This window comes from Ammospiza caudacuta, chromosome 5 (assembly GCF_027887145.1).
Source record: "Ammospiza caudacuta isolate bAmmCau1 chromosome 5, bAmmCau1.pri, whole genome shotgun sequence".
In the NCBI taxonomy this organism is placed as follows: Eukaryota; Metazoa; Chordata; class Aves; order Passeriformes; family Passerellidae; genus Ammospiza; species Ammospiza caudacuta.
In genome coordinates this window covers 3,720,592-3,735,942 of record NC_080597.1, presented here as the reverse complement: position 1 = coordinate 3,735,942, position 15,351 = coordinate 3,720,592, and the positions used below count along the sequence as shown (strand labels likewise).

Below are 15,351 nucleotides of genomic sequence, written 5' to 3'. Positions count from 1 at the left end.
AAATTACACTCTGGATTTACCATACTAAGCAGAAATTTAAAGATTTCAAGAGCCTTAACCCTCAGTTCTCCTTTTTCAGTCAGTCACCCTTTGTTAAGCAGTGGCCAATATTTGGTTCTTCTGACTCTAGACAGTTTCATTATTTTAGTACATGCTGTGCATCTGCTGCTCTTTGGAAATTCTGAAGTAAGCCATCAAGCAGTGGCAGAAGGCTGTTTTTAGGGGTTTTTTTGTTTTTTTTTTTTTTTTTTTCCCCATGCTACATGTATAATACACCTATATTTAAGTTTACAAGGCAGTGTCTCTGTCTCATCAGCACTCAGTTAATTCACTTGCAATGGCACACAGAATATGCTGTGTGAAATATCCAGTTCACAAATCATCCCCTGACAGAAGTTGAGGTTATTTTGGTCTGGTGATAAGAACACAAGCCATTAGAAGGACATGAAAGCCCAACACTTTCTTCAGAGGCTCCAAACTTTCTACAGCTTTCTTCTGAAGTACCACACCATATATTAAAAGAACACAGAAATAGGTGAGCCTTTTTTTTTTGTTTTGCTCCCCAGAACTTGGCAGGATCTCAAAAGTGTATGTGAATCGACCTGCAGTGGTGAGGCATGCAGAACAAATTAAAAAATGGAAAACTCTGAAAGGTAATTGGCAAGTAAGTGCTCTTTTTATGCATTCTGTTCCCGTATTTTTAAAGCAGTCACTCTCCCTCTCCAGGCTGTAATATTGAATTTTTTTCAAGATACATGTAAACTTAAAAGATGTGCTTGTCCATGTCTTATTTTAGTAATTTGTATTTGATGATGATGGGATGGAATAAGGTGATGCATTTATCCAAACAAGTTAAAAACCATATAACTCATGACTGGCAAAACTGCAAATGTATTTAAGTCATCTTTATTCATGAGTGGATTAAATTGTGTATTACTATCCCTCCACATTTATTCTGTTTTCCAGACAGACTTCTCTGCATGCTGCCTTCTTATTTTTTAATTTTAAAGCTGTAAGATATGATCATTGTCCCTGTCAAATTTGACCTACCTGGATGATTTTTCTTTGCTTAAACATTCTCAACGTGTGTGATTTCATTGCTTAACGAGTTTTTTTAGCTAAAACTCAAAAATCCTGACTGGCTGTGGCATTTGGTGGGGGGAAGGAGCCCACTAATGTTAGGAAAGCTGCTGAAATAAGGTAAATGGTTGGTTATTGTCCATCTTAGTATAAAAAGACAAACTTTTTCTCCATTGACCAAGCAGCTGTTCTGCAAACAATGCCTGGGACGCCTCCTCTCTGCCCTCTGAACAACTTGTTTATGTGCAACAGTAGCTGAAAACCTGAAAGCAGGAGGAAGGAAATGATGAAGGATCAATCTTAAGAGTGGAATGTAACAGAACAAAGCAAGAATCATTTAATTATAAGAAATTCTTTAAAAAGTTGTTCAAAATAGTTGAAGGGTGTCAGAAGCATCTCTCCTCTGTTTGAACATTGTCACAGCAGGGCAGTCATGTGCTGTTTTCTTAACAGAGGTGATTTTGAACCTGTACATGTTTGAATGTGAGCAGCATCCCAGATTCAAATCCTGTAGCCTGTTTCCCAAAATACCCAATTGGAAAACCCTTTAAAAAACCCTCAAGTTTATACCAGTTCTTGAAGCCCCCTGTCTGCATCTGTCTTGGTGACTGGCATTCATGTCGTAGGAGAGGAGATAAAAATTCTCAAAAATTCCCTCAAACAGAGGATAAAAAAAAATCCAAGTAAAAGAAACATAAAACTATTTCTAGTTTCAAACAATTATAGGATGAAAGGAGGAAGCAGAAACAATCAGTCAGGCTTAGACTAACAGAGGCCAGTGATGGTTCATTACCCCATTGCCATTGCAAACTCTCTCCCTGTACAAGTGTCCTGTAAGAGAAGTCAGCTTTGAGGGAAGTCATCACTGTAAATGAGCATTTTCTGGAAGACCTTCAACAGATAATTCAAAATAATGTCTTAAGCTCAATTTTTGTTCAGAAAAAAAAGCTCATAAAATTTTTAGCTATGCTTCTGTTCCATTCTTGGATTAATGAGTCTTTTAAAATTCTGAAGCATTTCCATCTAAAGAGTGCTTTAACCTTGTCATTTACCTCTTGCTTTTGGAGTTTTTTTGCACCAAAATTACAGGTGTTTGTTATTTCTCATTCACACAAAAAGAAGTGGATCCTTTTGAGGAAGTATCCTCTGTATCATTAAATACTGAAGACATGAACAAATATCTGCCAGCCTGTCTATCCTAAGCCATTATTTGCTTATATGTTACATCCTGTACATTTCCCCACTGTCAGAGTGAGAGCCAGGCTTCTCATTCCTGCACTTCTAAGGCAGATTGGCCTTGGAATTGCAAACAGAAATGCTCCATTCCTTGCTTTGTTCCCTTTGCAGGCAGCCTGGCTGCTGAAAGCTGTCACCTGCATAGACCTCACCACTCTCTCAGGTGATGATACTCCTTCAAACGTTCAGAGGCTGTGTTTTAAAGCAAAGCACCCCATCAGAGAGGATCTGCTCAAAGCCTTGGACATGCATGATAAAGGTATGGTGGCTTTTTGGGGTGTGTATTTTCTAGAGGAAATGTCTGTGTTTCCTCATTATTGTCTCACTTTTTGGAAAAGACCTTGGTCCACTGCTTGAAGTAGTGTAGGCCAAAGGGGGATGGAAGCCTTACACATAAAAAATCAAAGATTAGTCTTTTTTTAAAAACTTGGATTTATGGACTCTTCAGACAGCTGAAGTATGAAATATGAGGTCAATTATCTGAGAGTTGGAGAGAAGAGCACTTTAGCTGGAGATGCAGGAGGGCTGCATTAACATAAAGACTGCTCAGTTGCTGCTGGGCTCAGTCTGGCTCCACAAGTAAGAGCAGAGCTTGGCAGTGCAGTTTCTCTTGCAGCAATTTGCTGATCAAGCATAACTGTGATCAAGTCTTAACTGTGTTGGCATTAAACTGTAAGTCTGTCAATAAAAACTTTGGAGTTTTAACTCCTGCTAATGCAGACTTACTCCCAGGGCCAGGTGAATGGACAGGTAGGAAACAGCACAAGAATGACCTGGACCATTTCAGCAGCATAACAGACATCCCTGGTGTGCTGCTTAAATCCTTGTGAGAACACAGGAGTGGGAGGTGAGGACAATGCAGTGTTCATGGAGAAGGTGGAATTCTCTGTATGAAAAAGGGAACTGTGGCTTTGCTTTTGCAGGTATCACTGCTGCAGCAGTTTGTGTGTATCCTGCAAGAGTCTCTGATGCTGTGGACACCCTCAAAGCTGCTGGTTGTAACATACCAGTGGCTTCAGGTAAGATTTATTCAAAAATATCCCATTAAATAATCTGATGCTATAAAATACATAGAGAAATACAGAAATTTGGACTTGCTTTTGTGTCAGGGAGTAAGGTGTAAAGGTAAGAGGTCGAAGGAAGGAAGGACAAATTTCTTCTGGTATAATCTTTTGTTGTCTTCCAACTTGAAGCTTATCACAATGCCAAGTCTTTTTGCTGGAAGCTCTTCAAAGAAGCCTTTAAAATATATCAGTGTTTTTCTCACCTGGACGGAAGAAATTGAGATAGAGTGCTGGACAAGTGTCAGTATACACAAAGTAGATGATGATGTGAGTTCTAATAAAGGTTTATTTTCCCTATCATGTTTGGCTTTTAAGTGTAATCCTGTGTCAAGTGCCACACACTCACTCATGCAGACACTTCCAGGATGGAGGGGAAAAGAGAATTGGAAGAGTAAAAGAGAGAAAATTTGTGGTTTCAGATAAGAGCTGCCTTTTTGTGCACTCCAGCCCACTCACCAAGAGAAGCCTCATAAATAAGCTTTGATTCTGTGCTGGCACTGCTCTGCACTTACCAAACCATCCCTGGGGAGCCAAGGCTGTTTCCTGCGCAAATCCAAACCAGCCCAGCTACAGTGAGGATAACTATCCCAGCCAAAAGCAGCACATCCTGCAGGCTGACTCCAAGGAAGCTGTGAGCAGAGACAGGGGTTTTTCCCTCCTGAGCAGCCACAGGTTCAGGACTTTCACACCCAAAATCTAACAGGGTCAGCTCTTCTCCAGTCATCACACATGAGACAAAAGTCCTGAATGTGCAGGAAACAAGAAGTACAATTCAGGTTATACGGCAGCCCTGGATATGATCTGGTCCAACCCCCTGCTCAAAGGAGGGGCTGACTTTGAAGTTAGATCAGGTGTTAAATGCTAAGAAACATGTGAGTTTTTTGTTCTTGTTTCATTGTTGTATAGGGGAAATTGACATACTAAATGCATTTATATGTCAGAGAGAAAGACAATCTCTGACAAAGCCATTATTTCTTCTGTTTCCAAAGTTACCTTTGAGTTTTGTACTTAACCATCATAAACATCATCTTAAATAGAACTCATTGAAAGCAATTTTTGCTATATTGTGATTTAACCATTAAACAACATTATTATGATTTAAGATACTACTTAAAAGAATTGGAGAAAATTAAAAATGTATATATTGCTTCATATCTGATCTCCTTGTTTGCTCAATCTGCTGGAAGCAATAGGTATTGTGCTTTTATCTAGGTTGTTCTGGGAAACATCAAGGCATGTGAAAGATCTTTTCACAAGATGCACTTACCTTGCTGGCCATTGGTTTTTGAGGGTAGAGCCAATATTTCTTATTGGTGAAGAGAGAGTAGGATGAAGTGCCTGTAGATTTTTAAAATCATGGCAAGCATTGAAAAAAAAGAATAATGTTCAAACCTTTTGGTGTATTACTGGTATTTTCAATTTTATTGTTGATTTCTAAAACTTTAACACCTTCATTAAACATTTCTTCCTTCTACCTGCACCCTTTTCATGCTAGTGGCTGCTGGGTTTCCAGCTGGACAAACTCCTCTGGAGACCAAACTGGCTGAAATAAGGCTGGCAGTGGAATATGGGGCCCGAGAGATTGACATTGTCATTAGCAGGAGTCTGGTGCTGACTGGCCAGTGGGAAGGTAAGTAAAAAAATAGTTTTAAAAACCCTAAACCTTTCTGTATGCACATACAGGGTCTGTCTTTGTCTCTTCCCCAAATCTCTCCATCAATCCTTGAAGAATTTGGTCTTTTCCCCTCAGAGTAATCTGGGGCTCTGAGCTAAATAAAAACTATACAATGAAATGATGAGAAAGGGTTGTAGCGGGCTGGGCAGGCAGAATGACTTTTTGGTTTGAAAATTCAGATCGATTCCCTCCATGCCTTTAGAGGATTTTGTGTACAGCATTAAAAAAATAGCAAGTAAAACCCTAATTATTTGAAGAGTTTTGTTAGAAAGCCCAACGGGCTGCGAATGTAGATGATACCTTTTAAAATATACATGTTTCATTTCTTCACGAAAACACGTATTCTAGTTGTTTTCTTTTTGCTGAAAGTTGAGGGAACAAATTGACTGTTCATATTATTATTGATGTTCTGACATGTGTAAACTACTACTAATTAGTAGGAACAATAATGCTGAAGATGGTTTTTGCTCTAATTGCATCCTTAATGTACTGTGAATGGCTTGCCTTAAGTGCTGACAGTGCTTCTATAACTAATCTCCATGTGAAGGTAGACACATCATTGTCTTGGAATGAATTTTCCATTTAGCTGTAAAATGCAGTGCCAGAATATCCTATTTGCTTGGTAGACTTTATAATGAAGCCCTGGTACCTGACTTTATTTAAGGAAATAACAGAAATAATGGTAATAGATCATGTTTTCTGGTCTTCTTGCAATTAACAGAATTGAAGCAAACACCCCACATGTTTCTGCATCTGTGTCTTCAGGACTGGTTTCCTTGATGTAATATCTTGGCCTCTTTTGTAATATTTGAAATCTTCATACTTTTGGTCTTAGTTATTTAAGGATTAATTTTTTTTAATTTTATTTTTTTAACATGAAGGAGAACTGAGAGGAGAAATATAGGGCTTGGATTCAGAGAGAGAGTTTGGATCATGACTGAAATGAATGGGATATTAATTTGGTATGCATATTCTTTTATCCAGAACTGAAATCTTGACAAGGTTGAAAGCCATCCTTATTTTACATATATTTATATTTTAAAAAGTATATTTTAATAAATATTTATATATGCACATATAAATATATATTAAATATACATGATTGTATATATTATATATAATATAAAACAAATATCTATATTCTTTATATATAATATATTATATAATACATTAATATATTTATATACTATATAAATATATTGTTTATGTTATATAAATATAAAAATAAAATGCAAAATATAAATATATGGTTGTTTTCACCAATGGCAGAATTCAAATTATTTCCAAATTATTTCCTAAGTTTGTTCATGAATCTGAATCTGTTTGTGACACAAGTTTATGTGATCTTGAAAAAAAGCTACTTCAGGAACAGAATTTACTTGCCACAGAGATGCCACAAGGTGAAAAATTACAATATTTAATTTTCCTATATAAAAATAAAGGTATTTCATTAGGTGATCTGGATATTTTGGTGAAAATCTAGTGTTCTGTCTTCCTGTTTAGCTTTCAATAGATATGTTACCTGTGTGATTAGGAATAATTTAGAATAATCTATAAAATACTTATAAGGAATCTAGAAGAAAAGACAAAAAAGGATTTTTTTAGGTTAAATCCCCATATTATATAAAATTAAGCAGTGCAGTACCTGTCCGTGCGTTTGAGGTGCTTCATCAACTAAATCTGCCTTGCAATTATATTATAACTTATGCTAATAGTAGTATTCATTATAATAATAATAAAAATAACAATAATATGCTTCAATGGGTATTTTCTTATGCTGACATCTTCATAGCCTCAGAAGTTATTGAAAAAAAATCTATGTTGTGGAGTGCTTTTTAGTTCATTTCCAGCTTTTCTTCTAGCCTGTGCAATAATTGGGGTCACCACAATAGAATAGTGTTGCTTTGTGATTTGCTTCAAAGGCTTGTTTGGTTATTAAATATTTTAGTGTATGTCCAATTATATCAAGTTATTTTAAAGAAGTTCTTGAATATTGCTGGAGCTCTTTATGACACTCGGAATACATTTTCCAGATCTTTGTGAAGTAATTGTTAAGATCTTTTAAATAATGCTGAGTATGAAAGCAGCTTTATTGGACAGCTAAATTACATCAGAAAATAACATGAAATGAAATATAAGTTTATGAATTTACATACCTTTTATAAGCTTTTAGCTTTTAAAGCAATACTACTTTAAAGTAGTTTACTCAGCTTTTGTCTTGTATTACTTGTCAAAGTATGGATTAAACATTAATTATCAGTTTGGATACTTCCTTTAGACACAGAATGTGGAGCCTTTATGTAAGGAGCGATCAAGTTGACCAACAAATTGTTGAAATAAACTGGATCTATTTGTTATTCGTTTTTCCCCCTCTCATCAGCATTTGCTGTATTCGTGAAGTTGTGTGGGGTGCAGTAATGTCAGTGTTAATTCCTAATTCCGCAGCTGCTAGCAAACAAACACCTGGACATGCTACATTGTCAGTGGCTGTAGGAGCACTGTTCACCCATCATTTGCTCTGTGGCAGTTGAATTTTCCTAAAAAAAGGGAAAAAAATTCCAGTTATACTCTGAGACTTTGATCATGGCTGCATCCATGGTATAACCCCATTATGAAAAGTGCTTTTCACTGCTGCTGATTTTTTATGTGTGGGTTTAGAGGCTTTGATCAGGGATTGGGACCTTACTTTGTGCTACATACTTCATAAACAGCACAGGCAGAGCACATTCCCTGCTCCAGAGCCTTGGAGAAGCCTCCCCACGTTGTTCAGGAGGGTTGTAGCTGGATTTACCATTTCTGGATGTGCAGACTGCCCTGCTGCACTGTGGTATTTGCTGGGTTCCCAGGATGGAGGAGGAATTGAGAATCTGACTCCATGTTCTTAGAAGGCTATTCTATTCTATTCTATTCTATTCTATTCTATTCTATTCTATTCTATTCTATTCTATTCTATTCTATTCTATTCTATTCTATTCTATTCTATTCTATTCTATTCTATCCTATCCTATCCTATCCTATCCTATCCTATTCTATACCATACTATATGATATGATATATTATGTTATACAAAACTATACTATAGAATAGAGAAAGGATACTTACAAAAGGTTTAACAAGATAGTAATCAAAAACTTGTGACCCTCTCCTGAGTCCAACACAGCCTGACCGTGGTTGGTCATTAAGTTAAAACAATTCACCTGTTGAACAAACAATGGCCAACCACATTCCAAAGCAGCAAAACACAGGAGAAGCAAATCAGATAATTATTGTTTTCATTTTTCTCTGAGGCTTCCCAGGAGAAGGAATCCTGGTGAAGGGATTTTTCAGAAAATATGACAGTGACACTGCACAGTTTCTGGCTGGTGCTGGCAGCAGCAGCAGCTCGGGCTCCTGAAGCCCAGCTCTGTCTCCAGAATGTGAATCCCTGGAGTTGCACATATGTGAGGGGGTTGTGTTGTGCTGATAGCCTCGTGCTTGTCATTTTGTTAACAGACCTGCCATCAACATGCCAGACACAAGGGGCTCCAGCTCATTTTCCAGTTTCCAGCCCATCACAATCACCTTGATCTTTTGGGCCAACAAAAATCAAAACATCTTCTCATCTCAGTTTCTATTCGTTGTCGCTGACTAGATAAAAACACCACAAAAATTGAATTTTTTTTAAAGAAAAATTTTCTTATTACCACATTTTTGTAGAAGAGCTATTCTATAAAAAATAAGCAGTGTGGGTTTTTTTCTTTGTTGGATATCTGGATTATCCCCCTTATTTTGTGATTTTTAGGACTAATGTATTACACCAAAGTAACAGACCATCTAGACAACCTAGTGCAGATTACAGCTAGCAGAAATTATCAGGGATATTTGCTTGGGAAATGTACATGGAAGGAACATGTTCTCTGCTGTATTTAATAGCTGCTAAAATTCAATATAATGTACTAAATATTCACAGTGTTTGGAAAATGACAAGGACACTTACAACTCTTGTGTTTTGTAACAGTGGAATTTAAGCCACAGCTGCAAAAGCATTTTTTTTCCCTACAAAATCTGAATTTTTCTGACTTCTATGAATGCAGCTAGTAAAGGCAGATCAAAAGTTCATGAAAACTGTCAGGTATCTCAAGTGGTGCAAAGTAGAAGAGTTCTTATTCACATCCATTTTAACAGCTGGGTCAGTAGAGCTCCTGCACACTGTATTTGTGAGCAGCTGCCTCCAGGTATATTCTATACAGGCTGGCTTGCTTTGGGGTTTTTTTGTGGGTTTATTGGTTTGGGGTTTAGTGGATCTTTTGCTTTTTTATTTTTTATTTTTTTTTTTCCTGGCTTAAGATTTAGTCAGCTTTTAGAATGGATAATATTGGTTGGAGAGTACTGGCCATTCTCTTTGAGAGCTTTTTCTTTTTCCTTGTTTTTAGGAGTCAAAAATAAATTCTCTTGCAGCTTCTCCATGGGGTTCTTAGCTCATTAGTTGAAAATATGCCTGCAGGGTTTCCTGTGACAGAGTTTTTTTGACCAAAATCTTTGTGCCACTGCTGCTAACAGAGATGCTGTATATGCTGGTGTTCTGCACAGCTCACAGATATTCCTGCATTTGTAGCACCCAGCTTTGATCCTGCTGCTGTTCAGCCTGGTGAAACTGAGTCCTTAAGTGCTGGCAGCACAGACTGTCCCACTGGAAGCCCAGCAGTCCTTGAAACACTGAGTACATTTTGAAGTGGGACTGACTAGGCATTTAGACATTTGCCCAAAATTTGCAGGATCATCCCATTATTTGTGCCTTGTTTTATATCTGACTGAGTAGTGAAACTTCTCCTTTTATTTTTGAAAGGAGCAGGAGTTTTTACATTTGCTCTGCATCAAAGCAGTTCCATCTTGCACTGGGACTGGGGTGCTGTGCCCCGAATGTAGTTGCATTTCTCTCTGTACTTTTATTGAAAATGCCCCGTGAGCGTCAGCTGCTGTCTGCAATTATTGCTCTCTGAATAAAGAACAGCATTTCTTACCCACACACCTGCCCCACTGAGGTGTGCCCGCTTCTCCTGCACCCCAGCTAAGCTGCCAGACACGGGTGATTGAGGATCCTGAGCATTCCTGGCCATGGGATGATGAGTGCTGGCAGGCAGCGAGGCTGCTCCTAACGCTAATTGCATGTAAAAGCACCTTCCAACTGCAAGGGGGGCTGCTGGAGCTGTGCTGCCAGGGAGCAACAGCTGTGGGGATGGAATTTCTTTTCATGGAATACAACCTAAATGTACGTTTTGTTGATTTTGTTTTGACGTTTCTGGTGGCGTATCTCGAAGGTAGGGAAAACTTTTTCCTCTTGTTACCGAAGCTAGAAGAAGAAGAAAGCTGCTTTCTCTGGGTTTTCAAAAGCTTCAGGAAAGAGTTGCTCCACAAAAAGAGATTTCATTTGGATCTAACATGAGTAGGGTTATTAAATGCACCAAAAAAAAAAATATAGCACAGGTCCTTTGTGTTTACTTTTTGAGCCTTGATTTGATGTAGGTTTCTGGAGCATCACCAATTGATCAATAAAACATGTTAGACTGCATGCTAGTTCTGATTAATTCACACCTTTGGTACACAGTGAGAAACAAGGTGAAGCCTGGTGTCTATAAAGGGACTTGCTAAGTGCATCAGCCAGTTGTCTGCTAATGTGTGCAGCGTGTCTCAGAAGGCCAGCCCAGCAATTCCAGCCCTGGACACCCTGGTGTGCCCATGGCAGCAGTGGGATGAGGGCCCTGCCACTGCTGCCAAGCCCTGCCCCACGCTTCCAGGTCTCACTTAAGGGCTGAGGGGAAAAGAAGTCTGATATTGCTGAAAAAAACAAAAGTCTTTCTAGCCTGGACTGTTTTAGCAAGACCTATTTAAAGGTGTATTTTAGCCTTCTGTCAAAGAACTTTTTGATTATGTAATTGAAGATTGAGTACAGTTTGTCAAAAGGACCCTCTTGCAAAGCATCCTGTTTGTTTATTTTGCATCTTAGGGTTTTTTTTAATTCGAAATCCAGAAGCAGTGACTGTGCACTGTAAGAGCTGCTTTTCTCCCGACACTGGAGCAATCTTAAACATCCCCAAGCAGCCAGGTTCTGACAGCAATTCTTCATTATTTTTTGGCTCTTTTATTCTCCCTCTGTGTAAACTTCTGTGGGAGCACTGCTGAATTTTACCAGGAAGGATAAAAGGGAGGGTTTCACTGGCCAGGTGCAGAGGAAAACACAGCTATCTGAGTACTGATTCAATGTACTACCGTATTTATTGCTGGAAAAGCTGGTTTAAGATCAATCTTTACTATCACAGCATTTTTTACTGCTGATGTATTCATGGGTATTTAGCACATTTGTATTTTGAGAGAACAGACATTAATAGCTATTAAGTAAAGTCTGAAACTGCACAGCGTTGTTAGTTACCTCCAGTCATGTAATTTATTGAACTTACAAAACTTAAGTTCCTGAGTGCTACGGCTAATTATAAGATTGGAAATTAATCCAGAAGTGGAAATTACAGCCATACTTGAAAACATCTCTCAGGCAACTTTGATCATTCCCACGTGCTTTCATCCCCAGGTCTGTACGAGGAGATCCGCCTGTGCCGTGCAGCCTGTGGAGAAGCTCACATGAAAACAATCTTGGCCACAGGTGAACTGGGCTCCTTTGCCAATGTCTACAAAGCCAGTATGATAGCTATGATGGCAGGTAAATACCTGGTTCTCCTTTTAAGCTAAGAATGTCTTTGCTATATTATTTATGAGGCTTAAAAAGTTCCGGTCTTGGAAGTTTGGTTTTTGTCGATGGCGGAAAAAATTTGTGTGGCAATTACTGCAGCTGCAGGTGGAGTAATGGAGTGTCACTTGTTTTGTGTCACCTACCAAAAACTGCATGAAATGTTAAGTAAGGAGCTGCTGAATAGCAAGGGTTGTAGGAACAAGTAAAATTCACGTAAAAGTCAAACATCTGATCAGAATATTTAATAAAGGCATGTGGGGCAGACACACTTGTGGAGGCAGCTGTGGTCACCTACAGATAGGATGTGGGTAGGTGGCTCACAAGCTTGTTTTAAAGGTAAGGGGAACTTCCCAGTGCAGATTCATGCCAAAAGCTCTCAGTTTTGGTTTGTGATCATCTCTAACCACCTCTGAGAGGGCAGCTCAGGAAACCAACCCTGCAGAACAGGACAGAGCTCCCAGGGGCTGTGCATACTTTATTACATTTTTGCTTAGCTTAGCACCCATTTGATCCCAGATTTTCAGCACTACATTCTCTCTCTGCAGCTTTGGTACAACTTTTCCTAGCTGAACCAGGATTATAGTTCTGTGTTTTTATGTTGGAGATGCAAAATTGGGAATTAGCTCCCAGGCACTGCTTTTCCCACTGTGCTTGAAAGTGGGCTCCTAAGTTTATTTCTAGAAGTGTAAAGATATACTGAGAACCACTTGGGTTCTTAGCATATCTCAGTCTGTCTTCTAAACTTCCCCAAATTTTTTATGTTAATATTTTTCCTCCTTTTTTTTCTTCAGGCTTGAAATTCTTACACCAAAGCAAGAAAAACATAATCAAGTGTCTTGTCGGTATTTAATCAAATATTTGGCTTGCTGCTGACCTCACTGTTACCATACACAATTCTGCGCTTCTCTGATTCCAGTGGAATGGAGAGCATTTCAGGCTTCTAACAAGCCCAGCTACAATGCCAATTAGCATCATTAGACACAGAGGATCAGTATTATGCTGCTAAATATTGCTTTTAATTAGAAGAGGTGTAAGAAATACACATTACCTCTTATTTAAACTGATGCACTAATCATTGTGATCACTTTTTGTAACACTAAGTAGTGAGAAATTCAGCTTGTAAAGCGTTTTACCATTTTCAGAATTTTTCTGGTGTAGTTTTTTTGAAATACAGCAGATGGCTCTATTGTTAATGATTTTCCTTGCCTAGTTATTCATTTTACAAGATACTTATCCATCTGAATATATCCAGTAATTTCCTTATTTCAGTCTTTTGCTTCTTCTTTGTGGGTAGGCATAAAAATAAGAATTTATTTGCACTCTACATACATGCATTGAGGGTCAGGCTTTCAGACTGCAACCTGTCAGAACTGCTGAGAGCCTCTAATTGCAGTTGAATTTTGTTTTATTTGTATCTTTGTATCCTTTTGGGGAGAAAGTGAGTCCACAGTATGGTGGATTCAACTGAAAAAGTGGCTTTAGGAGTTGTTGCTGCCTCTGTCCAGTTCCTCCTGTCCTTTACAACAAAATAAAGTTCCTTCAGCTGTGCTGTTACAAGTGCTTCTCACGTGTCATTGTGAGCTGAGTTTTCAAAGAATTCCAGTTGAAAATTATTCCAGAAAAGGGTTAACTAGTCAGCTGTGGGAGTTTTTGATTGGCTGGCAATGCTTTAAGGTTTCTTTTAAATGGTCACAACCTCAGTAATCTGGTCCACAGCCTTGCTTTGGCTGGGGATGTGCAATCCTCAAACTGTTCTTGCTTCACTGTCCATGATGCCAGCCTGGCATGTGGGGAGCACCAAATCCTGGGGTTACAGAGGTTTACAGTGCCTTGCTGAGCATGCACACATTCACCAGGGTCCTGAAGCACAAAGCCACCAGGGGTATAATATATAAAATATATAAAATCTAATATTATTTACATGATAAAATATAAATAATATACAATACATAATACCTATAGTAATATTAATTATTGTTCATTATATATTATATAGTAAACATATTAAATATAATAAAATATATTATATATACTATATGTAAATATGATATAATATAATATAATATAATATAATATAATATAATATAATATAATATAATATAATATATATTATATTAAATATATTATATAATACAATATAAATATTATATAAAATATAATTTAACTATATAGTATAAATATTATTAATATATTATAATTAAAGTTATATACAAATATAGAAATAGAAAATAAATAAGAAAATAAATACATAGAAATATAAAAACATATAATTTTATATAATATAAACTAGTATATTATATATCATTTTCCTCTATATAATCTGGTGGCTCCTGACTCCTGTTTTCTCTGAAATAATTCTCCATGGCTACTTTTTGTTCTCTAGTAAAGTCCACAAGGGGAAAGACATCAGAATGGGAGGAGGCCCACAGGTATCCTAAATTCTTTTAACCATGCCTTTACCAACTTGACTGACACGCCATAAATTCTTGTGGAATATTTAAGCAGCTAGTCTGAGTGAAGGAGGCTGACATGCCTGTAAGGCCGGTGACTCACCTGGCAAGAATAACCTGAGCAGTGCTGAGGAGGGCAGGGTGGCAGGGAGCTCTGCACAGCAGTGCCTCTGTCCCACTGCCAAGGGAGCACCTCGATTTTGGAAAGAGACAAACTCCTAGCACTGCATCAGGAAATTTTGGGTTTATGGCCTCCACTGCCATCTCTTGTGCTTCCTCAAGTCCTGGTGGTGATTTGAGTGCATGAGCTTCTCAAGAAAACTGACTGCCTTTTTGACTCTGCTCTGGGGACAGAGAGTAAAGTAATTAAAAAAAAAAGTGAAATACGAGACAAAGATAATAACAGACAAAGCAAAAGTCAAACTGAGATCAGTTGTGAGTTTCTGCCTTTAAGTCTCATGCTCAGTACAAAAACCAAGGGTCCCCCCTCAGTAGCATGTGAGTTGTATTATGTGCAGGTTTAATTATGTGTCTACTTCAGCTGTAATTTGATACTAAGTCAGTTTTTAGAGCTCAGAGCATTTGCAAATGAAAGGCAAAGCAAGGGAGGAGGCTTGGTAACACATAAACAACATTTCACTTGTGTCTTGTTTTACTTGTCTGAAATACAACCGTGCTGGGTTTATGGTGTGTCTGTAAAGGGCACACTCTACCTGTAAAACATCCATCAGAAATCAGAAATAGCTCCTTTCTATGGCTGTGATCTGTCTCTGATTGCTCTCCAGGGTGGCAGATGATGTTCAGCTCTGGGCTGGGGGCAGGTCAGTGAGTCTTTACTCTCAGGAGTGTGTGGGAAGTATATTTGGTGCTGACTGGTGACTAAGGATTTCTTGGCTACTGTCTGAGTGTAGAGGTGGTTGCAGTTGGCTGCTTAAAGGGGGTTATCAGGGCAGTGATTATTGCTTATAGTTAATGAATTATTAATTATACTGGAATTATACTGGGAGTTGATCACTTCCCTGTCTGCTGCAGCATTCTGCATAGTCTGTGGCTGTTCTGCATCTTCAACATCACAGCATTGTTGTGCTCTAGTTAACATCACTGGAAGTTTAGTGCAAAGAACAA

At 38.1% G+C, this 15,351-nt stretch overlaps 1 protein-coding gene across 1 annotated transcript in view; it reads left to right on the top strand.

Moving 5' to 3' along the window:
- Nucleotides 1-15,351, top strand: part of DERA (deoxyribose-phosphate aldolase) — a 45,544-nt gene that overhangs the window by 7,493 nt on the left and 22,700 nt on the right. The window contains exons 2-6 of the mRNA XM_058805146.1: nt 567-664; nt 2,428-2,575; nt 3,240-3,335; nt 4,876-5,010; nt 11,618-11,746. Of these exons, the coding sequence (XP_058661129.1) occupies nt 567-664; nt 2,428-2,575; nt 3,240-3,335; nt 4,876-5,010; nt 11,618-11,746 (606 nt within the window). The remainder of the gene's footprint in view (nt 1-566; nt 665-2,427; nt 2,576-3,239; nt 3,336-4,875; nt 5,011-11,617; nt 11,747-15,351) is intronic.